Source organism: Oncorhynchus tshawytscha, linkage group LG19 (assembly GCF_018296145.1).
Source record: "Oncorhynchus tshawytscha isolate Ot180627B linkage group LG19, Otsh_v2.0, whole genome shotgun sequence".
Lineage (NCBI taxonomy): Eukaryota > Metazoa > Chordata > Actinopteri > Salmoniformes > Salmonidae > Oncorhynchus > Oncorhynchus tshawytscha.
The window spans coordinates 44,089,987-44,115,404 of NC_056447.1; the positions used below are offsets into that span (position 1 = coordinate 44,089,987).

A 25,418-nucleotide genomic window follows, 5' to 3' on the forward strand; every position below is an offset into this window, starting at 1 on the left:
GGTCAAGGCAGGTAGGTACAGAGTCCAGAAACAAGCAAGGGTCAAAACCGGGAGGACTAGAAAAAGAAGAATAGCAAAAAGCAGGAGACCGGGAAAACCGCTGGTCGACTAGGAACATACAAGACGAACTGGAACAGAGAGAAAGGAAACACAGGGATAAATACACTGGGGAAAACAAGCGACACCTGGAGGGGGATGAGACAATAATGAGGACAAGTGAAACAGATCAGTGTGTGACATAATCATGTGTGAGGTGTATACTTTTGTTTCAAAGTATATTTATTTGACTACCAAAAAACACTGACCCTGATTTAGCCCACTGCAGTAAAAGGTAAAATCTACTTGAATCTATAGCAAGACCTGAAAATGGTTTTCAAGCGAGGATGTTCTGGTGCTGTTCGGGCAATTCAAAGTACTGATTAGGGACTTATTTGTGGAGAAATGTATTTTTCTGAGTGATTTGTAATGTTTTATTTGTGCTTCCCATGTGTTGTATTTGAATGTGTATATACACTATGTATATATCTACCTTGCCCTAAGTGCTGTTGTCTGTGCCCAATGCTTGTACCATGTTTTATGCTGATGCCTTGTGTTGCTACCATGTTGTTGTGTTGCTGCCATGCTATGTTGTCTTAGGTCTCTCTTTATGTAGTGTTATCTCTCTTGTGATTTGTCATTTTTACATTTTTATCCCAGACCCCATCCTGCAGGAGGCCTTTTGCCTTTTGGTAGGCTGTCATTGTAAATCATTTGTTCTTAGCTGACTTGCCTAGTTAAATAATAAAATAGAGCATACCAAACATTACGAACACCTTGCTTTTCCTTCACTCTGCAGTCCAACTCATCCCAAACCATCTCAATTGGGTTGAGGCCAGGTGATTGTGGAGGCCAGGTCATCTGATGCAGCACTCCATCACTCTCCTTCTTGGTCAAATAGCCCTTACACAGCCTGGAGGTGTGTTGGGTCATTTTCCTGTTGAAAATCAGATGATAGTCCCACTAAGCCCAAAAAAGATGGAATGGCGTATGGCTGCAGAATGCTGTGGTAGCCATGCTGCTTAAGAGTGCCTTGAATTCCAAATAAATCAGTGTCACCAGCAAAGAACCCCCACACCCTCACACCTCCTCCTCCATGCTTCACTGTGGGAACCACACATGCAGAGATCATCCGTTCACCTACTCTGCGTCTCACAAAGACACGGCGGTTGGAACCAAAAATCTCAAATTTGGACTCATCAGACCAAAGGACAGATTTCCACCACTCTAATGTCCATTGCTTGTCTTCTTCTTATTGGTTTCTTTGCAGCAATTTGAACATGGAGGCCTGATTCACGTAGTCTCCTCTGAACAGTTGATGTGTCTGTGAACTCTGTGAAGCATGTTTTGGGCAGCAATTTCTGCCCAAAACTTTCTGGTTCTGTAAACTTTCCGGTTCTGTAGAAGAATATGTTTTAAAGTTATAAACATAATTGAAAATGGTCCAAAACATTATATTGCATGAACAGTTTGATTTTGAGTTCTGATATTTGGCTAGCATGGTAAACAGTAGAGAAGTAACTTGTCCTAAGGCCATGTGTAAAACAAAATCCTGATGGTGGCACAGTGGGCCCATAGTTGATCCCTGGCATTGCTGCTTACCCTCTCGCTTTGGCTCTTCTCTGGTGTAGCCTACGTTCATGAATTTGCTTAGTTGCAAAATACTAATATACACAAACATGTAAAATGTTTGCCTGTCCATGTTTTTATTACTATTCCAGTTATTTCTTTCTTTAAGAACACATTCATGAATTAATTGAGTTTGCAGTAATTTTGTTTGAGAGCCAACTGTGATCTGCATCAAAAATCCAGTGCGACGTTACGTACTATTTTCTTTCGTCATCATTCTGCGACAGGCTTGCCAGCACACAAAAACCACAACACAGACACTCAAACAAAATATACGTTGCTGATTTCATGTGGTTTGCGAAATATCGATGTTGACACGTAGCAATACCAGGTAAGCTGAACTGTTGTCGCCAAATGTAGACCGATTTTCTTATGTGGGCTTGTGTTTTTCTCTGAGCTAGCGTTAGCTATCTAAGTTAGCATCTGAGCCTACCAATAAATAAATCGTGATAACGTTAGTTGGGTAACGTAGATAATTAGTGCGATGCATGTGCCAGATGCAGTACTGTAGATAAAATGCCAAAGGCTGGGCAAGCCTTTCGTGTGACAGCAAGTTTTCGTTTCAAGGCAAACTACGCTAGCTAGCTTGCTAACTGACGTTTTTGAAATTATTTTTTGGTCACATTTTATTTTATTGCAGAAAAACCAGTATGCATACAAGAAATATACAAACATAAAATGATAACATATGCTAGGGGGTACAACAAATGACAGATTATGCAAATACCTTACAAGATGCAGACATTGATTGTTTTAGCAGCTTTCTTATTAGAAGAATGTAGAATGGTTTAATGTTCTGCTCGAATTCCTTATAGAAAACACGGGAGAGTGGTTAATTACAAGTGAATTTACATTTATCAATATGAAAGTTTTCCATTAGCACAATTAGATTGAGAATTGTTTTTCTTTTTTATAGTTAAGGAAGCAGAACGTTAAAAAAAAAAAAACTAATCAAGAATATTAACAATTATTCAACTATGAATATCTTTCCATAATTTCTTTACAAGTAGAAACTTTTTCTGGATGCTCAACATAAAAAGTACTGTTCATGTCTGAGTGTCTTCATGTAATACTTACGGATCATTCTGAATGAGACCTCTTTGACCTTGTTAACAAGCAGGTATTTGTGTGGTAATAACCATACTTTTTTCCGATATTATTGACAAGAATTTCAGTAAGTTGTGACAAGGAATTGATACAATATCCCTTTTGAAATTAAGCACGTATAGATCTGTTATTCTGAGGGAGCAAGGAGAAACGCATGTTTACTATTGGAGCGACAACTGGATCAAGCAAGGGCAGGTCAGGAAGGTGAGGTCTGGTTACACCTCTAAACAACATGAGAGTTCCAGATGGAATAGCATCAAAGACTATGGCGAACTCTCTAGGTGTAACAGGGATATTGTAAAGAGGTAAAAATTCCTCATAATTGAGTAACAATCCTTCTGCATTAAAAAGTTGACTCACCAGCAGGATATGATTATTAAACCAGTTCCTAAAAAATAGACTTTACTTCTATACAAAATATCCGTATTGTTCCAAATGAAATACCTATGCGGGGAAAATTTGTTTATTTATTAACGACCACGCTAAGAAAGAAAGTAAAGTTACCTAGCTGTCCATCCCTTTAGATATGTTTACAAAATGACTAAGGTTATTTAATATCTCAAATTCTACACATTTTGCCATGGGGCGGAGAGAAGATTTAGCAATTTTATAGCTAATGTCATAGAATTCTACTCATTTTGCCATGGGGAGGAGAGGGAAATTAGCCATTTACAGGGGTATGCGCAATGCCGTTGGGGGTACTCCAAAAAAAATGTGAGTCACAGAAAAAATAAATCACATTTTCAAACAGTCCATTTATATTTTCTAATGGGGCTATACATTTGGGTGAGGTTTTTTTTCTCGCCAGAGTAGCCTCGTTTCACTGCCACATTAAATTAAACCATCTAGTGTTCAGAGAAATAACAACACAATGTCAAATACAGTTAGCCTAGTCAAATAATTAACATCCAATCACATTAACCATTACTCTCTCACGGGAATTCCACTAACAGTCCGTATGTAGCCAAATGTAGCTGCTGCTCATGTTGGTATCTGTACTGATGGCGTGATAGGGAGACATAGTTGACTGGTAACGTGTGTGCAAGCAGTTGCTCCCAACGCCACTTGGGTACACTGCAGCATCCACCGAGAGGCTCTTGCTGCCAAGGGAATGCCTGACAGCTTGAAAGACGTTTTGGACACTACAGTGAAAATGGTTAAATTTGTTAACGCAAGGCCGCTGAACTCTCGTGTAATTTCTGCACTATGCAATGATATGGGCAGCGACCATGTAACGCTTTTACAACTTACCGAAGCTGGTTATCAAGGGGCGATGTATTGACACGTTTTTTTAAATTGAGAGACGAGCTTAGTTTTCTTTACTGACCATAATTTTCACTTGTCTGACTGCTTGCATGATGATAAGTTTCTCACACGACTGGCCTATCTGGGGGATGTTTTTTCTCGCCTGAATGATCTGAGTCTAGGATTACAGGGACTCTCCACAACAATATTCAATGTATGGGACAAAATTGCGGCTATGATTAAGAAGTTGGAGCTCTTCTCTGTCTGCATTAACAAGGACAACACACAGGTCTTTCCATCATTGTATGATTTTTTTTGTTGTTGTGTGCAAATGAACTCAAGCTTACGGACAATGTCAAATGTAATATAGCGAAGCACCTGAGTGAATTGGGTGCGCAATTACGCAGGTACTTTCCCAAAACGGATGACACAAACAGCTGGATTCGTTATCCCTTTCATGCTCTGTCTCCAGTCCACTTACCGATATCTGAACAAGAGAAAATGCAACAAGCGATTATGTGAAAATTTTATTTCATCATTAGCCACTGCCAGGTTTCTGGATTGGGCTGCGCTCCAGAGTAATCGCGCTGTTAAGACACTGATGCCTTTTGCAACCACGTACCTATGTGAGAGTGGATTCTCGGCCCTCACAGCATAAAAACTAAATACAGGCACAGACTGTGTGTGTAAAATGATTTAAGACAGACTCTCAACCCAACATTGCAGAGATATGTGCATCCTTTCAAGCACACCCTTCTCATTAACCTGTGCTGAGTTATTAACAATTTTCAATGAACAAATAAGGTTTTATATGTAAGATGGTTAAATAAAGAGCAAAATTATTGATTGTTATTATATTATTATTTGTGCCCTGGACCTATAAGAGCTCTTTGTCACTACCCATGAGCTGGGTTGTGATGACAACTCACTCATTCTTATGTTTAATAAATGTATTGTATTGTGTGTGTGTGTGTGTGTGTGTGTGTGTGTGTGTGTGTGTGTGTGTGTGTGGCAGGCTTACAATGATGGCAAAAAACTACATTTGAGAGTGTGCTGACCCTGGTACAAGAAGGGGTACGCAGTTGGAAGTTGAATGTTTGAAGGGGTACGAGACTATAACAAGTTTGGGATCCACTGCTCTAGACAGTAGGTACATGACTTGGTGACTTTGCTTGTGTTTGTTTGGGTTTCCCCCGGTCAGGCCCCCCTGCACCGTCTTCTCATAGTGCTTTTGTGTGAGCGCGGTCGGGATGGGCCAGCAGATCTCAGGCCAGGCGGTGATGACCAGTCTACCTGAGAAGCTGATGAAACACGCCAGGCTGGTAACAGACAGCGGTTACCTCAACTACGAGGAGTTCCTGGGCAGGGTGGCAGAGCTCAATGACATGTAAGGCTGACCATGTTTTGTCATACTGTCAATATACTCCATGTTTCCACTGTTCTTTGTAATAAGTCAGTAGGCAAAGAGAATAGCTGTCTTTCATTTCCAGATGGTAGGCTAAGGCCCAAAAGGGATACTGGTCCTCCTCTGGCACTTCTTGATCATTATCCAATTACACCACTGGTTATTAACTGACACCATCCAGATTATGAACATAGTAAAGAGCTAGAGAGCGGCAATAAATTGCCTGAATTGATATAACTTTGGAACGCTTACATTTTTAAAATGATAATTTAAACTACTACTAATAGTTTGATGGTTGCATCTATCAATTGTCCCATTAACAATCACACATAATAGTAAATGTATTTCATTTCAAACTTCACGTTTCTATAGTATAGGCTACTTATTATTGCAGGCATTTTCCTGATATCGTTACGTGATCGGTATGGTCGGTGTCGATTAGTGTCCCAGCTCTAGCTAGAGTATTCTCAGCCAACTGGAATTTAACTTAGTCTCTTCCCCAATCAGTAGGCTTTTAGCTCTCATAGGCAGTAAGTGACAGAAAATAAGGGTAGTTTGGTGTCAGTGTTGAATTGAACAGAAAATGCATTGCTTTGGTTGGACGACAGCACTTAACCAGTGGCATAAAACAAACTCTTAGATAACTTTAAGAGTGATCATAAAATATTGCAAAAATGTCATGACTCATGATAATCAAACATCCCTTTAATTGGTGGGGATGAGCCTAATCTTCTCCATGACTATTACATTGTTCCCGTTAGTGAGTCCTTCCCTTACAGTCAAATAATTTAAACAATGTTTCTCCATGAATGTGAACTGGACAGGACCGCTAAGCTTGCAGCTGGACAGCAAAAACACCTTATCTTTGAAGTCCAGACTGGCTCGGACGCCTCTGCTCTGTGGAAAGTGGCTGTGAGGATAGTTTGTACCAAGGTGAGAGAGGGACAAACTGAAGTTGGTCTCTAATGAATAAGACTTGTCTCCATTCTCGCTAGCTGTTTACGGGGCATGTGGGTGTTTTTGAAACTTAAATTGTTTGTCATTTGCAGTGTGTGTTCATGGCATGTGCATGTTTTTGAGACTGAAAAGTGTCTTATTGCCCTGTGGTTTGTCAGATCAACAAAGAGAATGGGATGGTGGAGGCATCTCGCATCATGAACCTGTACCAGTTCATTCAGCTGTACCGTGACATTACCAGCCAGGCAGCAGAGGTGCTGGCAGCAGAGGGCGCCAGGCTCCCGTCTGGAAACCACCCATCAGGGGACTCCTGTCAGGCCAGCATGTGGATGGGCAGGTTAGTACATCACTGTGTGTGTTTTCTTTCATATTTCTGTGTGTAGTCTTGCGTTGCCATCCTTCCAAGTCTCATTTATTACTTTGCTCTTCTCTATTGTGAGAAAGAGGAAGTCTGGAAGCTGTGATGCAAGCCATTGTGTTTATTCCCATACAGGGTAAAGCAGTTGACTGATGAGGAAGAGTGCTGTATCTGCATGGATGGGAAATCTGACCTCATCCTGCCTTGTGCTCATAGCTTCTGTCAGAAGTGCATTGACAAGTGGTAAGAGAGATGGACACAAGCCACAACCGTCCATAGATAAATCTGTCGTCACAAGGTCCATTTTAATGAGTAATTTGAGTCAATTCAATGAATTGGTTTGTTTTCATAGGAGTGGGCAGAGCAGGAATTGTCCGATATGCCGCTTGCAAGTGACCGCTGCTAATGAGTCGTGGGTGATGCCTGATGCCCCTACAGAGGAGGACATAGCTGGCTGTATCCTCAACCTGGCTGACGAGGCAGGCCATCCACACAGACCGTAAACTGCTCAACACTAAGACACTTTGATAAACTAGTGACAGACAAACTGACATCGGGAATAGTTTGGGGTTTTTCCTGACTTAGTGTAGGGCCTGTAGTTTTTCCTCATCAGGAAAAAACCTTGGCCTAGTTTTGGGGTATGTAGATAGGCACATTTCTATAAAGCAAACTAAATCCTATGTGATCTTCACTTTTAGCAATAACCACTGGTTATATTTATTTTATGTTCTCTTTTTTACTTTTCCATATTTTTACATGATTGTTCTCCAAAGTGGATGTGTATATAAGATTTAAAGGTGTGTATATACACTTGGTGGCCAGCTTATTAGGTACACTACCCCATTCATGAAAATGGTTTGTTTCTACAGACAGTGAGTGACATGGCCGTGGCTTGCCATATAAAGCAGGCAGACAGGCATCGAGGCATTCTGTTCGATTGAATGTTAGGATGGGCAAAACAACTGACCTATGCAACTTTACTCATGGTTTGCTCATCGGTGCCAGGCACGCCGGTTCCAGTATCTCAGAGCCCCGGCCTCCTGGGCTTTCCAGGCATGACAGAGTCTAGGGTTGATCAAGAATTGTGCGATAAACAACAAAACATCCAGTCAGTCCTATGGTCAAAAACAGCTCGTTGATGAGAGGTCGTAGGAGAATGGCAAGAATCTTGCAAGCTAAACGGCGGACCACAAACGGGTAAATAATGACGCAGTACAACAATGGTGTGCAGAACAGCATCTCAGAACGCACAACTCACTGGTCCTTGTCACAGATGGGCTATTACAGCAAACGACCACACCGGGTTCCACTCTTATCAGCTAAAAACAATAAGAATTAGTTCCAGTGGGCACATGATCACCAACACTGGACAATTGAGGAGTGGAAAAACACTGCCTGGTCCGACCAATCCTGGTTCGTGTTGCGTCATGCTGGTGGTAGAGTCAGGGTTTGGCATAAGCAGCATGAGTCTATGGCCCCATCCTGCCTTTTTTCAACAGTACAAGCTGGTGGTGTAACGGTGTGGGGAATGCTTTCCTGGCACACTTTAGGTCCCTTAATATCAATTGAGCAACGTTTCCATGCCCTTTCAAATTCAGGCTGTTCTCGAGGCAAATGAGGGTCCGACCTGGTACTAGATGAGTGTACCTAATAAGTTGGCCACATTGTTTCCGTTCAGCTTGGTTATACCTACTCTTAGAATTGCGCTTTGAATCCTGGATAATAGTAGATGTTTTATTATAACTGTTATAGGCAGCTCTGTAACTGCTGTTGAACTTTGCATAAATCACTGTAGTCACATGAATACTTTAATTTTGAAATCCACACACTCTGTGGGAATGGTTTGTAATTTCATGAAATGTGAAAATAAGTACAATAATCTCATGGATGCTTTAGCCAGGATAAAGCTTTCTATTTTCTCTTTAATCAACATGTTAGGGTGAGGTGATTTCTATCAACTATTTTTAACATAATTAAAACAAAACTTCTGCATTATTATTTACAATAATTATTTATTATATCACTGATACCCAGGCCAGTGCATTGGATGTTATAAATAATGTACTTTTTATTAAGTGTGAGAGACTGAGTGAATGTTAAAATAATACATATATATATTTTTATTCCCATTAGGTAACTAAAGATTGAAGCTGTTTTGTATATGCACTTTACTCACTGTCAGTTAAACAATGATTTAACATATTTAAAAAAAATATTAGTCCACAGAACATTTTTAACCAAATCTGTCAAAGTATTTTGGGTTTGTAATGTTGACCAATTGCACTTTTGAACACTTTTGTATTTTGCTGTGACAATCATATTATTATTGTGCGTCTTTGAGTAAAGCTAAATCCACCACAACATAATTGATGTCCTTTAGAAGTGTAGCAGGGCTCTACACTTACAAGATGAGTAACTTTGCCTGAGGACTTGTGTTAGCAACCAGAGCTAACAACTAGGCTTTAGCTCAGTGGGCTAACGCAGTCTTCAGTTACATCAATATCCTGTGTTCAACCTGGTTGTTTACAGAAGTGCACAGCCTAGTAATTTTATGAAAGACAAACTGCATTTAGCATTTGAGTGCAATGTTCTATGGTGGCCTATAGGTGGTAGCATGTACTCTGTAACTGCACCTGTAGTTGGCTGGAGTACTTTAGAATGACTAATTCAGGATGTTTAGGACGCAACTTGCTAGTTAACTATGATTATGGTCTTTTCTTGTTAATTGATAAACTGAACTGTCTCTGAACATTCATAACATAAACCAACAACAGGCTAATAAAGAGAGCAGTTATGTCTATTGTCCTATTTTATTACATGTTGGCAACCTCAGGTGGTTGTCAGTCTCATATTTGACCAACTTTGTTTCAGGTGCATTTGTTACAGTATTTGACACAGAAGCCTATTCTAAGTAGCTCTTTATTGTCATATAAAAACAAATTTCCCGATCATACACGTATAGTTGATTGACATTTTATGCTGCATTCAGACAATTAACCAATTCTAGGATGAAAGTTTGCCACATGATTACAGTTTACCTTTTGTCAAGTGATTTTTGTCCATGATATGATGCCCACATGAGAGAAGCATTCAACATTATAGAAAGTGCTCCGTAGTTAACCTCTTACCAAAGTTGTATAATAGAAAACACCACTCGCTCTCATACCCAGCTACGAACTTAGTAACTTCTTTAAATGTGAGTCCCTTCACCTGATAGAACACAATAATATCCCTTCTACCATTATGTACTGTAATTCAAATAGAAAGACAAGAACAACATAAAAATGGCTATGCTCTCGGATTGGCTTTCATTCTGGCGTGAGAAGTCTTGTATTGGCACAGTTGGTAGTATTTTTTTGAACAGGACCTGGGAGTGGCAGTGTACAGGCAGTGTCCCTCTGTGGCTCATGTTCAACTACAAAACTGGTTTTCTAGTTCAACATGAGAAAATTAGGTAGCGAGTAAGTTCTGCTTTCTCAAAGATGAAAAAACCTGCATGCAAATGAGTCAACAGAGGACATGGGTACTGTGATTTGCATAGTATGGTGCTGTTAGCTTGGCTTGATGTGGTGTAGCTTACACAGTAAGGTCTTATTCATATAGCATGGTGCCTTATTCTCTCAGTATTACCATAGCCCAGTAACAGTTGGATCTTTCCACCAATTCGGTGCCTTTTGAGAAGTGTAACTTGCTCTAAAAAAAATGTCTGTTCTCCTAATTTTACATTGTCATAAAGAGCACACATTCATCTTAATAAAAAACACATTTTCCCATCTCAAGGTCTTTTTTTTTTTTACTAGAGCCTATTAAGTGCCAAATAAAGTAACAGGGTTGACTGTAGCAGGGTTGACGATTTCATCTTAAATCAGCCATAAATCCCCATGTGAGAGTGGGAATAGAAGCTTGTGTACAACAGAATGCAAGCTTCTATCTGTATATCTATGGGTAACAGGGTTGACCTGTAATGCTCGACCTTCTCAGTTTTCTGCCACTAAACACCAGCAAATGGCCAAGAAGAGTAGAACCAGCTCACCTGCTTTTACACTATGATTTGACAATTAGATTTTCAATGTTTCTTTTGAAAAAACTATAAAGGAATGGTTTCAATATATTAAAACAGAATTTCAGTTCACATAACATGGTTGATGTTAAAATGAGGGACTGATGTAAATAAATCACTAATCAGATTTAAATTAATAATCATTTTTAGAAATGACTTTGTCAAAGCTACAAAATAACTAGAGCTTTACCATGATGGTGAAAACTTGAGACATTTAAGGGTTAAATGGGCTGAATGTTGGGACATGTCAAAATGCTGAGTTTTCGCATTTTAGCAAGTCTTCGTTCAAGTAAAAAATCAGATTGAATTCTCCATGTGGTCTATATTAAAAGTCACTATTTAATATAAAAGGCTTTAAAATTCAATATTGGTGCACAATTTCTACATAAAATAACAAAGGGATGGAAAAGGCACTAATTTCATGGAATGACCCAGTACAGTATTTGGCTGTGGTCTAGAGCTGAAATAGCGAGAGACTAAAGGTCACATTATCTCCTGACCCAAACCATACAGTGCTGTCTCAGATACTATCTTTTCACATTGACCTTTCCAGTATGGTTCTAGCAACTACTGTGCAGTGAATGTGTAACCACTGACACGGCAAGCACTGTACGGCTCAGCTTGGTTAAGCCTGGCTCAGCTCGGTAGTGTGAAAAGGGTCTCTCTGCTGTGGTCACTCTACCTGGGTTCCGCTGGCCTCGGTCTTTACGGCCTCCACCAGGAAGCTGAGCTCATTGCACAGAGTCTCGTGCCGGTAGGCCATGCGGATCTGAGCCACGTTGGTCCGTCTGATGTCATTTCCCTCCGGCCCGTCCTGCAGGTAGTTGGGCCCCAGGAAGTGCATCTTTTCCTGGCAGGAGTAAAGGGGGATATATGTCACCTCTGTGACACAGCACACTGAGGCATACTCAGGAATTACATGAGGAGGGGGATGGCTACAGAAATCACTTATGAGGTGACGTCATGGTGTGTTCTCCTGAACTGTCGGCATGAGCGTAATTTTCAGGAGGTTTAAGACATCTGTCATAGTCAGCATGCCAGGCATTACTAGTGTTTACCACAACACTACAATTTATCAAGCAGTTCTATTTACCAAGTATTTGCTGTTGTTTACTGTACCTGATGAGACAGACCACTCTGCAGCACACTGTTCCTGGCGATCTCACACGTGTCACAGGTACTTAGCTTCCACAGCTGGGCTGCAATGGCATACTCCTCCATCAAGGCCTCCTGCAGCATGGACAAACAGACGGGGGAGTTTTCCCAAAGCTTCTTTGCTAACATGCTATTTTATTTCACACACAGAAGATTGACCGTCAAACATTGATTTTACAATTGTTACTCTTGCAGCTGTGCGGCTGGGTTGGATAGATATAAAACATTATGGTGATAGCTTCATCTTGCCTTCTGGTGGGCTAGTTGTAACTTCTGCCACATTGATTACACCTATCCAATCCTTTTAGATCTATCTACTGAAGTGCCCAGTGACCTTGGTGTAGTGGAACTGCATGGGGTCGTCGGTGGACAGGGACACACACAGGCCTTTCTGGAGGAACTCCTTGAGAGGGTTCTTGGAGTACTCCAGGAACAGGCTGTTGTTGCTCAGAGGAGACATGGCGATGGGGACCTGGGCCAGGTAGTACAGGTACTGCAGCACAGGACTCTGGGGAAGGAGAGTGATGGAGAGATGTCAACACTCCCTTTGTCTTGGCCATAACCCATGTCCAGGACCATGACCGATCAGTTCATTTTCTAACTGCCTACCTAATTTAGGCAAGTGCTGGCTCGGCTGTCTGCTGCATCTTCTTGATGAAATGGCATCACTACTAAAAGGTCAGCTTCACTGTCAAGTTCCAGAGAAAGCTTTCCCGAACCTCATCTCCGATTGTGCAATTATAGGTCTTGATTTACTGACCAACCCTTAACATAACAGTCAGGTATGATAACGCCTTCAATAGACAGATTTAACAGATCCCAGATAAATCTGATTACTTCATGATTTGGATGATCAATTGTGCAAATATTCTGACTAGACTAAAAGTTTACAAAAACACGTAGATCTGTCTGCAAAGACGCAGGTCGTTTTTGGTGTACTCGTTTCCCCTGAAACTAGAAATGTAGCTGAGTAAGCAGCTGATTTGTCATGTGTCATCCCAGACATTGGGAACTAAACAGGATGGAGCTGCGTTGATCAATAATGCCCTTTTGACACAAAGATCCTGATGAAATGTGGAATAACTCAGTTCTCAGTCAGTGGGCTGTCTGACTTTTTTGGGTTAAAAAAAAGTTTCTGTAGAAAGCAAGCAATTTTGGCTGTTTTGGAGATTTGAAATGGATTAGAGCAGAAGTGAAACTCTTCCATTCCCACTGAAAGCTGTGGCTCAGCACCGCATTTAAAGATTATAATCCCTGTTATATGTAATCCGTTACTACCCAATCTTGGCCATTTCATAGGTAATGATTAGGGGTCAGAGTTGAGGTGTCGGACCTTCTTTAGGTTGAGGCCGTGGGAGATGTTGTCTGCCGTGAGGAAGGCAGAGACCAGGTGGGTGATGGACCCGGCCTCGCCACAGTGGGGCCGGAACTGGAAGGTATTGAGGCCTCGTTCCCTGGGGAAAACAAACAATGACGCGTCACATTACATAAAGACGGAGAAGACATATTTGTGTAACAGTAGGACAAATAAATATATATCATACCTTATATTGCTGAGTCTACCTTTAATCATAGCAGTAGGCTACACATGGGAATACTATCAATACAATACATGTTTACTTGACACCCTGGTCCGGAGCATGGACTTACTTCCTCAGGTTGTTGAGCACCATGATGTTGGCGTACATGTAGAAGAGGTAGTAACTGTAGGGTGGGTTTTCGCCTGAGGTCCACTCCTCAGGTTTGGGGCTCTTGTAGGAGAACATGTGGTCGCTGTGCTTGGACTCATCATCCACACTGTCGAACCCAGTTACCTACAGGACAGGAGGTGTGGATCTGAGAATGTGCCATAGCTGGTGCACGGTAGACATTCTGGCACAAAATGTCTGCCATGCATGATGCTAGACCCAGGAGGGTGCTACCTATTGGTGGTGGAGGAAGTATTGAGGTACTCTCATGCACTGTAAGATGCTTTGAGACCCAGGGTAAAGTACCACTGTATAAATGCAATCTAATATCAACATTTTGATTATTAGGATGAATGTGAATTATAGCTCTTTCACCAACATTTCTGACTTGTAGAAGCAGTCTGATAAAGTTTAGCCACCCTGCCATGTGTTGTAAATACGCACATATTTCAAGAAAACGTGCATCTCCTTGTTCCTTTGTGGATTGACTGTAGCCTTGAACAGTGGGAGGAAAATATTCTCCAGCAGCTTGGCGTAGTTCGGTATTATGTTCTTCGACTTGAAAATGTCACTGCAAGACAAAACGATACATTTGTGAAACGGATATCTTTAGACATGTAATTTGCTCGATCACTGTAAGACTGATGATTGATTCAGTTCAACTGTTGATTGATTTGATAATAATGTTGACCACTGCCTTTGTTTGTACAAGTAGCAGCACCATTCCTTCTAGCCTTTGTGCGTCTTACACACCTACCATTGATTGGTATGTGCAAACAAGAGCTGTTAATCAACGGGATAAAAGTTAAATAACAGCTATTGAATATGGACCATCACCCTGGTTTACAATGTAACATGTCACATTTTATACGTGTCCACTGCCATGGAACAATTACAAGTGGTGTAGTCTTACAAAGACCATTACGGCTGAAGCATTATAGTGTCACTCGTTTTAAAATCAGCATTGAGAGCAGCATTGCCTTTATCTTAATTTTGTCCAGCTTCTGTGCCAGGTTTGGATGTGCATAATTCTTCTATTCGTGGCACTTACTAGATCCTGGGCACCTGGATGACCCAGCGCATGTTGGGGGAGTGCACCTTGTGCTGGATGAACCATGAGGCCAGGCTCTCCCACTCGACAGGGGAGCGGCCGTAGATGGACATACGGGGTTCTGCGTGCTGGTACTTACTCTCCTCCAACTCATGGGCCACTTCCTGTTATAGAGGAAGTGAATAGCAGGATGTTAGAGATGCCCACGATAGTGAAGTTGTGCATAAGTTGATGCTATACCTTGATGATGCGAGCAAAGTATTCCCCTTTGATGTAGTTGTCTGTTTTCAGGTAAATCTCTCGGAGTTCGCTGGCTCCCACTGGGTTGTACTTGGAGTTGAACTTGTCAAAGCGGTGGAATGTTTGCCTTCCCTAAGAGTAAACACCATTCTCAGAGAAACTGCGAAGTTACAAGGAACCTAGTGCCAAACTGCAATTGTTTACAGACTTAATTCTGAATATTCATATGTGCATTATAAAGGTGCTATAAACTGCTCATGAACAGTTTAATCGTGAAGCAGAATAGGTGTTTTAAATGTGTTAAATTGATGTAACCTATAAACTGTAACAACCTAAATACTGTCCAATATTATTTCAAGCATTAGAATAAGAAGTGTTTTGGGAACATTCTTACAGCGTGAACGTCCAGGGAGTCCACAGTGAGGTCATAGGGGTCCAGGGTCAGGGTGTCAAACACCTGTTTCAAGGTGAGCTTTTGGCCCCCCTTCTCCAGCACCACTCGGTCCGCCTCGGTCTTGTAGGTGGTCTGGATGAACTTCAGCAGGTGCTTTTGGTTCATGCAAGCAGCTGCGTGGATGTGAGTGTCTACCTGCATGTATGAGGAAACATAAGCCAGAAAAAATGTGTCAGTTTGTTCTAAAGCACAGCTTGAGTCAGTGAAATGTAATCATGGGAGTTGTTCAACCCTATTTATTTGTATTACGCCTTATATTCTATATATCACCAACCTTCCTGACGTTATAGAAGTCTCTGTGAGGAACACGTTTCAGCTCCTTCAGCTCAGCCATCTCATTCAGCATCTCATGCAGATAGAACTTGGAGGCCATGAAGTTCAGTCGTCTGTGGCAGTAGGTTTTCCTGTGAGAAAAATGATATTAGATGATATTACAAACACCGTAATAGATGGGTCATTGAGAATTGGGCAACAGTCAGTGTGAGGTGGTGATGTGGGCAGTGGGGTGTTCACGTGGGTCCGTCGGCAATCATGGCGAGGACATGGCTGAGGTCAATGGCGAAGGTCTCCAGGTCAGGGTAGGGCAGGCTGCGGGGCTGCTGCTGTTTCAGGGCCTCTGCGTCATTGTACACATAAACAATGCCGTCCTTCATCTGCAATGCGTAGTTCAGATCATCAGGGATGCCCTCCGTAGTGTATGGATCCTCCCCCTCTTGAGGGCAGGGGCACATGTCTACAGAGGACAGGATTAGATGGGTGAACAGAAGGGAGAGAGAGGAAACGGCTTCAGAAGAATCTGAGTGTCTTGAGTGGAGTTACTATTCCTTTGGGTCCTTTTCGAAAGCTTGAGCTCAGAAGTAATCAAGGCAAAGCTGTTCCTAGAGCACTTTGATCAAATGTCCTACACTGTAGAACTTGTTAAATTGATGAACAGGTATTGGTATGTGGTTGATGCCCGGCTGTGTACAGTTTGATTTTCTACCTGGCAAGATCTCCTCCTCCACGTTCCACTTCTGGTTCTCAGCGCTGCGGAGGAACTGGGCGGTGGTCCTGGGGAAGCGATGGTAGGCCAGCCTGGAGTACTTCTCCCTGATAAACAGGGCTTTAATCAGGGTCTTGGCTGCCTGCTCATAGTCCTCCACTGTGATCTGGGAAAAACATGTGTTGACAAGACCATAGGAATTAGAAATGGCCAGCCCATGCCTTGATATAACTTTTCAGCCATTGCATGTAGTAGGAAATGATTTGTGATGTGATTACATGATGAATGAATATATTATTGTATAATGCCCCTTACCCCTGCACAATAGTCTCCGCTAATGGTGACCCTCTGGAACTCTAGGGAGTGGGCCCCAGGGGTGAACAGAGGGGCGACCACAGACAAAGCCCACTCGGGACAGATGTTGAGGGAACTGGGGAACTGCTGAGATAACGACTGGGAACGCTTAATTTTGAAACTCTTCTTCCTGGAGAAACCAACATCATACAAGTCGATAGGTGGAAAATACAGACTCTATGCAGTCTCCTATTGAAAATCAAGTGAGGTCAACTCCATGATGTTCAAGTCACTTGAGGAAAATGAACCTAACTGACAAAAAGTCAGGAATTTAATTTAAGTTAATTTGACTTGAACGGAATCAAACTGACAATTAGACCCCATTAATTGATTTGTGCCCTCTGACCTTTTAGTGCTCTCTTCAGAGTACTGCTCAGCGATCTCCTTGAGCATCTCTCGCTCCCGGACCTGGTTCATGCCGATGGGACAGTCCTCGGGCACCGTGTACATGGACAAGGAATCCTTGGTGTCCTCCTCCTTCAGCGCCGAGGCATACACCTTCTCTGCCAGCAGACGCACTGACTCATCCACCTCGCTCAGCAAGACCTTGGGGAACTGACGCGGCATCTCTACTGAAACAGAGGAACACACAGGAGCTTTTATTATGCAGGATTGATCGAGCACACTGTATACATGAAATATAATGTCCTTTTTTAGGTTTAACACACATGGTTGTGACATATGCTCAATGTCCTTAAAATGGATTTATAAATTACCCAGCCTCTCTGTGTCCAATTATGTAAGTGACTATATATATTTTGTTTATAAATCATTTTAGAAAAAGCATTAATAATGTATTGAAAGGTCCAATGCAGCTGTTTGTATATCAACATCAAAACATTTCTGCGTAACAATTATGTACCTTACTGTAATAGTTTTCCATTAAAATGTATAAAAATGTATTTTTAGCAAAAAAAATATTTTTCAAACAATAATTTTGCTAGGACTGTTTGTGGTCTGAGTGGGAGGGGAAAAGGTAAAACTAGCTGTTATTGGCAGAGAGGTTTGGAACTCTCCTTGTTTTTGGTCTATTAACCAATTTACCAACTGGTAATGTCACCAGGCAAGCTGAAACTCCTGCCCATGCAAACAGGCTGATTTAAACCAACCACTATCAGGAAATAACACTGATAACACTTTTACAGTTTTAGTTTCATTAGCTGTTGTACAATATGATACAAAACAGGAAAAACACATGTTGTGTATGTGGACAACCCTTAAAATTAGTGGATTCTTCTATTTCAGTCACACCCCTTTCTGACAGGTGTATAAAATCGAGCACACCGCCATGCAATCTCCATAGACAAAAATTGCCAGTAGAATGGCCATACTGAAGAGCTCAGTGGCTTTCCACGTCACCATCATAGGATGCCACCTATCCAACAAGTCAGTTCGTCCAATTTCTGCCCTGCTAGAGCTTCCCCAGTCAACTGTAAGTGCTATTATTGTGAACTGGAAATGTCTATGAGCAACAATGGCTCAGCCCGCGAAGCGGTGGGCAACACAAGCTCACAGAAAGGGACCACCAAGTGCTGAAGCGCATAGCGCGTAAAAATAATTTGTCCTCAGTAGCAACACTCATTACCGAGTTCCAAACTCCCTGTGGAAGCAACGTCAGCACAAGAACTGTTCGTCGAGAGCTTCATGCAATGGGTTTTCATGGCTGATCAGCCGCACACAAGCCTAAGATCACCATGCGAAATGCCTAGCGTCGGCTGGAGTGGTGTAAAGCGCTCCGCCATTGGACTCTGGAGCAGTGGAAACGCATTCTCTGGAGTGATGAATCACACTTCACCTTCTGGCAGTCCGACGGACGAATCTGGGTTTGGCGGATGCCAGGAGAACTCTACCTGCCTGAATGCATAGTGCCAACTGTAATGTTTGGTGGAGGAGGAATAATGGGCTGTTTTTCATGGTTTGGGCTAGGCCCCTTAGTTCCAGTGAAGGGAAGTCAATGCTACAACATACAATGACATTCTAGAACAAAGCTTCTAATTTTGTGGCAACAGTTTGGTGAAGGCCCTTTCCTGTTTCAGCATGACAATATCTTCGTGCACAAAGCGAGGTCCATACAGAAATGGTTTATTGAAATCGGTGTAGAATAACTTGAATGGCCTGCACAGAGCCCTGACCTCAACCCCATCTAACACCTAAATCGGCACGCCGACTGCGAGCCAAGCCTAATCGCCCAACGTCAGTGCCCAACCTCACTAATGCTGTTGTGGCTGAATGGAAGCAAGTCCCTGCAGCAATGTTCCGACATCTAGGGAAAGCCTTCCCAGAAGAGTGGAGGCTGTTATAGCAGCAAAGGGGGGACCAACTCCATATTAATGCCCATGATTTTGGAGTGAGATGAGCAGGTGTCCACATACTTTTGGTCATGTAGTGTAATTTTTACTGCACTGGTTGAGGTTGAGTATGCATAAAAACATACAAGTGTGAGGGGGTGTGTGACATATAGTAGGATATGTCAATATATAACGTGTTTATGAACTTATAGCTGATCATGGAAATTTGAATACCGCACAGGATGCAAAAATATATAGATATATATATATATATTTTGTAATACGGACCATATTGGGGAACTGCTTCCTCAATCCCCCCAACAAAATACAAATATACCACTATTAGGGCAAGAATTAAGAAGTTTACAACCATTGGAATAATGGTCAACTTGCCTGGTATTGGACACCATTCCCTGGTATTGGATAATAAAAGCCTTTATTGAGAGCAACAAACCAATGTAAATCCTGGAGTTTGCTAAACGGCATTGGCACTTGGATAAGAACTGGGTGTTATGGTCAGATGAGATGAAAATATAGTTATTTGGCCATGGGCCGTGGGTTTGGCCTCGAAAGAAGAATGCAAATGCAGAAAATAACCTCATACCTACTGTAAAATATGGTGGTGGATCTTTGATGTTATGGGGCTGTTTTGCTTCCATTGTTTCTGAGGTCCTTGTTAAGGTCAATGGCATCATGTGAACTCTACCATGTACTAGGATATTTTTGCCAAAATTTGGCCGCAAGTGGATCTTCCAGCAAGAAAATAACCCAGAGCACAAATCAAAATCCACAAAGAAATGGTTAATTGACCACAACATTTTAAATGTTCAATGGCCATCTATGTCTCCGGACTTGAACCCCATTGAAAACCTGTGGTTTGAATTGAAGAGGGCAGTCCATAAGCGCAGACAAAGGATATCAAGGATCTGGAAGGATTCTGTATTGAGGAATGGTCTAAGATCCCTCCCAATGTGTTCTCCAATCTCATAAAACATTTTAGAAGAAGTCTCAGTGCCGTTATCCTCACAAGGGGAGGGTGCAGGAGTATTGAAAACAGGGGTGCCAATAATTTTAGCACCTATCTATTTTGGATTGTATTATTGCTCTCTTTCTCTGAGCAATTGTATTAGAATACAATATTATAATTGTCCCTTTTTTTGCATTGACAATATACTATAGCTCGGTATTTGTATAATTGTAGATATATTTCTTTTTAGTGCATCTTTATCAAGGGTGCAAATCATTTTGGATGTGACTACATACAACACAGTCAACAACAGTGCATATTAGGTGAGTTTTAATGATAGCAAAAAACTGTGTCATTTATTAAGTGTTTTACTTGCTGTCATGATTTTGTTGTTGACTTTGAGTCCGTGTATCACATATACTCCCTCACCCGGGGCTCGAAGTCATCAAGCTGCTCATTGTTACGCACACCTGTCACCATCGTTACGCACATCAGCGCTTCATCAGACTCAATCCCCTGCCTGATTACCTTCCCTATAAATGTCACTCCCTTTGGTTCTTTCCCGAGGCCTTATTGTTTCTGTTCCAGTGTTCATGTCTGTACGCTACCCGTGTGTTTGTTTGGTCTATGTTCATTTATTTATTAAAAACACTCCCTGAACTTGCTTCCCAACTCCCAGCGTACATGTTACACTGTGAGGAAGGTCAATGCCTCTACACACCATAACATAGAATCCAAACACACATCATCATCAAACTGTCAACTTATCCTAACTGATTTTAATTTCCTCTGAAAGTGCCCCTTTCTCTGCGTTTGGCTATTGTCACAGTCTTTTCTTGCACATAGGAAGTGCTCTATCCCGTAGATCCTGACCCTCAGAGTTCTACAAGCCATAGGCATTCAATGACCTCTGCCTTTCACTTAATGTCCATCATCACACAACACAACAAGATGGTCAGTAGGTAGCTTTATCGCTCACTCTTACCTTCTGCAGTCATCCGGGCCATGCCTGGCTCTCTGGCTCTGAGTGACGAGTCTGTGTTTCCCAGTGGTGACTCTCTGTCTCTCTTGTGAATCTCTTTCTATGACTGTGTTGATCACTACTATGATGCAGGTGTGGCTCCCTGTTGTGACTGTCTTGGTCTCTGTTTTGACTGTAGTCTCTAACTGCCTGTTGTGACTGTCTTGGCCTCTGTTTTGACTGTAGTCTCTAACTGCTTGTTGTGACTGTCTTGGTCTCTGTTTTGACTGTAGTCTCTAACTGCCTGTTGTGACTGTCTTGGCCTCTGTTTTGACAGTAATCTCTAACTGCCTGTTGTGACTGTCGTGGTCTCTGTTTTGACAGTAGTCTCTAACTGCCTGTTGGGACTGTCTTGGTCTCTGTTTTGACTGTATTCTCTAACTGCTTGTTGTGACTGTCTTGGTCTCTGTTTTGACTGTAGTCTCTAACTGCCTGTTGTGACTGTCTTGGCCTCTGTTTTGACAGTAATCTCTAACTGCCTGTTGTGACTGTCGTGGTCTCTGTTTTGACAGTAGTCTCTAACTGCCTGTTGGGACTGTCTTGGTCTCTGTTTTGACTGTATTCTCTAACTGCTTGTTGTGACTGTCTTGGTCTCTGTTTTGACTGTGGTCTCTAACTGCATGTTGGGACTGTCGTGGTCTCTGTTTTGACAGTAGTCTCTAACTGCCTGTTGGGACTGTCTTGGTCTCTGTTTTGACTGTATTCTCTAACTGCTTGTTGTGACTGTCTTGGTCTCTGTTTTGACTGTGGTCTCTAACTGCTTGTTGTGACTGTCTTGGTCTCTGTTTTGACTGTAGTCTCTAACTGCCTGTTGTGACTGTCGTGGTCTCTGTTTTGACAGTAGTCTCTAACTGCTTGTTGTGACTGTCTTGGTCTCTGTTTTGACAGTAGTCTCCAACTGCTTGTTGTGACTGTCTTGGTCTCTGTTTTGACTGTGGTCTCTAACTGCTTGTTGTGACTGTCTTGGTCTCTCTTTTGACTGTAATCTCTAACTGCTTGTTGTGACTGTCTTGGTCTCTGTTTTGACAGTAGTCTCTAACTGCTTGTTGTGACTGTCTTGGTCTCTGTTTTGATAGTAGTCTCTAACTGCTTGTTGTGACTGTCTTGGTCTCTGTTTTGACAGTAGTCTCCAACTGCTTGTTGTGACTGTCTTGGTCTCTGTTTTGACTGTGGTCTCTAACTGCTTGTTCTGACCTTCTTGGTCTTTGTTTTGAGGTAGTCTCTAACTGCCTCTGTCTCTTCAGTGTGATACAGTGTCTTTATCTCTTTCAGTGTGTCTTTCTCTGGCTTTGCTCAGTTGTTTATCAACTCCTGTCTCTGTATGAGGCAGCTGGTTGTTGCTGTGTCTTGATTATCCTTCTCCCTCTCTATTTCAGGAGACTGGGAGCATCACGGAAACCGGGCCAACTAATCCAAGCTGTGTATGTCACAACTGGCTCTCAGCATGGGGGTGAGGCAGTGACTTAATGTAGTATGGGGTGATGGCTTCTTGACCACCCACAACACACTGTAACAGTTCTAAGGGGAACAGGAGAGCAGAGGACATAATGCTTTCTTGAATAGATCATTACTGGCAGGAGGCAACCTCTTTGCCTTTGATCTTCTAGCCATGTCCTTGAGGGAGTCAAGCAAGATGCTCTACTAAATGACAAAGAGAGAACACATGCTTGTCTGTCTGTACCAGCTGCCTCTACTAAAAGCCATACCCAGATCTGGGCCTTGCCTGCCTGCCAGGAGCATAGCAACCACGCCCTTTACTGTGTTGGCCAGACAACTGAGATTCAACAGGTTTCAATAATCCAGAACAGGACCAAGAATACAAGTACCTGACAGAATAAAATGTGCTGTGCCCATTAGAGCTAATGGCAATGTATGGAACACTCTGTCCCTGAAACATTGTGCCATACTGAATGAAACCAGCCAGGACACAATGTTGCAGTAAACTGCATACATTCCCAACCCCATATACTTTGATAGACCTTGACGTAGGATACCAGGCATAGAGTACCGAATCCTGTTTGCAGTGAGTGGCCTAGTGTCCGCCTTTACCCTTACTATACGCGGGGTGTCAACAGACAAGCTTTCCCCCCAAGCCCTTACATAAGCAAACATAATGTAATCCAACAGTAGTATGCTGAATCACCAGGGTGACAAATGCCAGGAACTATTTGTGATGTGTAATAATAACACTAGTCCACTGACAGGGAATGGAAAGGGTCTGGAACAAGACAGCTAGAGGGCAGTTCAAAATATGTAAATCATCTCCAGTCAAAACATGCAAAACCCCAAAAGAATGTAGACACACGGGCCTACTACTTACTCCAAAGTGTAATAAAGTTGAGAAGGTGGTAGATACAGTAAGTTGTGCATTGTTTACCTGTTCAGAGTTGTGTCCTGTTGCTACAGAATCAGATGAGTGGAGTGTGTGGTGCTCTCAGGGGACTAGTTCTATTTATTTGTATTTCTTTACAGCTGAGCTTCATCTCCTGGCCTCTCCTTTCTTTGCAGGAAAACAATTGGGCGAAACATGACAAGTGTTGCTGTAGTACATGCCAATCCCACAGAGTTCTGTGTATATGTGTCAGTCCTGTCTTGTCTTGCCCTCCCCAGACACAAAACTACTTCCCCATCTTTCACTCCCACTCAGAGCCACACATAACCACAACCTCTCTCAAGTTACTGTTATGCTTGAGTAACTTTGGCATTGCAATTGTATTATGTAACACCTCTTGTGAATTATTGTGAAGACAGACCAGACGGACACCATACAAATGGTAGTCAGAGTCAATCATTACACTGTTGTGTGTGAAAGCACACAAAACACACCTTAGGCTTAGCGTAGGCATGGGCTCTGTAGGCTTAAGCTCACTTGATAAACCAGCTCCTGCATAACAGTATGGTGGCAGCAAGGCCTCTAAATTTAGGAAAGAGAAGGTCTCTTACACCATTCAGCAGAGATAAGAGAACCAGCTCTCTTATTACCAACAGCAACTCAGTTATAGAGGAAGTGTTTACAGACATACTATATGGACTGTTGGTACAGAGGCTATGCTCTCCTTAAAGGCCTGACATCTGACAATCTCTCCAAATTGTTGCTCTCTCTCTGATGAAAAAAACTGAAGGTACATGCAGTAGTACCACATCCAACCATTGCATGTGTCAAATTTTGTGGGTCACTCATACCACATACCCTATTTCCTCTATCAAGACATACTAATGTACCAATATCACCAAATAAAATACAATGTTACACCCATGCTTGCGGTGCTGCACATGATTATGAGTGTATGTGTGTCAACTCAATCAACACGTATTGTTCAGTGTAAATGTGTGTGTTTTGTTATTGCACCCTGCTGTACAGTATGTTCTTAGCTCATAAATGCTGGTAGAGAACAATGGAATGCCCTGGGCTGCATTCTCACCTCAGAACTCAGATTATTTTTGGGCAGAGAGTCAAGAAATGTCAGGGCTGGCATGGTATCTGAGGGCAGAGTAGAAGCTGCTACACTAGATTTTCCTTATGCGATCACATACTTTTGGCCCAGTTGCTGTGTTTCTTGCATTGATATGTGTGTAAAAGTACATGCGAATATGCATGTGCAAAGAGCGTGCAGGTGCGTCTCTGTGTGTGTGAGTGGGTTTCCACTGCACTGCTTACTTTTCCCCAAGTTGTGAGTGGACTTCTGCTTGAATTGGGGCGTGTCTCTTCTCTTCATCTTCTTTAATATCAGGGCCAAATATGCAAAATGTACAGGAAACACCTAAACCACAGAATACAAGGCAAGATTATAAAACCATGGTTCACAGAGCAGAAAAATAGAACTCACTATCTAGAGCACACTACACTATCATTATCATAAGGCTAAAAGCTGGGTCTTTACAGTGTTGTAACTGCTATATATTTAGTCATTTAAACATTTGAGGAAAAAAATATCCGAAATGGGCTGCCTGTGCAAATGCATCCTACGAGAGACAGAATAAGTGGTTACAGTGCATTCAGAAATTATTCATACCCCTTGATTTTTTCAACATTTTCTTGTTACAGCCTGAATTGTAAATGGACGAAATTGAGATGTTGTGTCAATGGCCTACACACAATACCCCATAATGTGAAAGTATTTTTTTTAATACATTTTTACAAATTGATAAATAATGAAAGCTGAAATGTCTTGAGTCAATAAGTACTCAAACCCTTTGTTATGGCAAGCCTAAATAAGTTCAGGAGTAAAAATATAAAGTAAAAAAGTAAAAAAAGGACCAGACCATTTTTTCGCCATTTTCGCCTAAAACGACAGATCTAACTGCCTGTAGCTCAGGACCTGAAGCAAGGATATGCATATTCTTGAAACCATTTGAAAGGAAACACTTTGGAGTTTGTGGAAATGTGAAATTAATGTAGGATAATATAACACATTAGATCT

At 42.0% G+C, this 25,418-nt stretch overlaps 2 protein-coding genes across 7 annotated transcripts in view; one reads left to right on the forward strand and one right to left on the reverse strand.

Annotated features, from left to right (window-relative positions):
• Nucleotides 1-1,871: 1,871 nt before the first annotated feature.
• On the forward strand, nucleotides 1,872-9,535 carry LOC112251204 (RING finger protein 141). Of its 2 annotated transcripts, XM_024422041.2 has the most exons (7): nucleotides 1,872-1,996; nucleotides 5,033-5,122; nucleotides 5,219-5,404; nucleotides 6,247-6,355; nucleotides 6,538-6,716; nucleotides 6,873-6,980; nucleotides 7,090-9,535. In XM_024422041.2, exons 3-7 carry the CDS (start codon nucleotides 5,268-5,270, stop codon nucleotides 7,238-7,240), a joined length of 684 nt encoding a protein of 227 aa, XP_024277809.1. In that variant the 5' UTR covers nucleotides 1,872-1,996; nucleotides 5,033-5,122; nucleotides 5,219-5,267; the 3' UTR covers nucleotides 7,241-9,535. The 2 variants fall into 2 exon arrangements, with proteins under 2 accessions (XP_024277809.1, XP_024277807.1); XM_024422039.2 differs by lacking the exon at nucleotides 5,033-5,122.
• A 107-nt stretch (nucleotides 9,536-9,642) lies between these two features.
• The window catches only part of LOC112251202 (AMP deaminase 3), a 29,998-nt gene continuing 14,222 nt past the window's right edge, over nucleotides 9,643-25,418 (reverse strand). Inside the window, exons 2-16 of one of the 5 annotated variants that reach the window (XM_024422035.2) lie at nucleotides 24,656-24,758; nucleotides 17,068-17,290; nucleotides 16,683-16,851; nucleotides 16,368-16,533; nucleotides 15,899-16,118; nucleotides 15,660-15,789; nucleotides 15,326-15,520; nucleotides 14,932-15,063; nucleotides 14,692-14,855; nucleotides 14,085-14,211; nucleotides 13,603-13,766; nucleotides 13,286-13,406; nucleotides 12,287-12,460; nucleotides 11,917-12,027; nucleotides 9,643-11,647 (exon numbers count right to left, since the gene is read on the reverse strand). In XM_024422035.2, coding sequence (XP_024277803.1) covers nucleotides 11,471-11,647; nucleotides 11,917-12,027; nucleotides 12,287-12,460; nucleotides 13,286-13,406; nucleotides 13,603-13,766; nucleotides 14,085-14,211; nucleotides 14,692-14,855; nucleotides 14,932-15,063; nucleotides 15,326-15,520; nucleotides 15,660-15,789; nucleotides 15,899-16,118; nucleotides 16,368-16,533; nucleotides 16,683-16,851; nucleotides 17,068-17,290; nucleotides 24,656-24,713 — 2,331 coding nt within the window. In that variant the 5' untranslated portion in view covers nucleotides 24,714-24,758 and the 3' untranslated portion in view covers nucleotides 9,643-11,470. Of the gene's footprint in view, nucleotides 11,648-11,916; nucleotides 12,028-12,286; nucleotides 12,461-13,285; nucleotides 13,407-13,602; nucleotides 13,767-14,084; nucleotides 14,212-14,691; nucleotides 14,856-14,931; nucleotides 15,064-15,325; nucleotides 15,521-15,659; nucleotides 15,790-15,898; nucleotides 16,119-16,367; nucleotides 16,534-16,682; nucleotides 16,852-17,067; nucleotides 17,294-20,961; nucleotides 20,999-23,374; nucleotides 23,551-24,655; nucleotides 24,759-25,418 lie in introns of those variants that run through there. The other 4 variants (XM_024422034.2, XM_024422038.2, XM_024422037.2 and 1 more) reach the window with 4 other exon arrangements.

What these genes read in the sequence shown, in the direction of transcription:
- LOC112251204 (XM_024422041.2), top strand. Translation starts at nt 5,268, where the DNA reads ATGGGCCAGCAGATCTCAGGCCAGGCGGTGATGACCAGTCTACCTGAG. An exon ending in GCCAGCATGTGGATGGGCAG is followed by an intron (nt 6,717 to 6,872) that starts GTTAGTACATCA and finishes ATTCCCATACAG; the next exon opens with GGTAAAGCAGTTGACTGATG. An exon ending in CAGAAGTGCATTGACAAGTG is followed by an intron (nt 6,981 to 7,089) that starts GTAAGAGAGATG and finishes TTGTTTTCATAG; the next exon opens with GAGTGGGCAGAGCAGGAATT.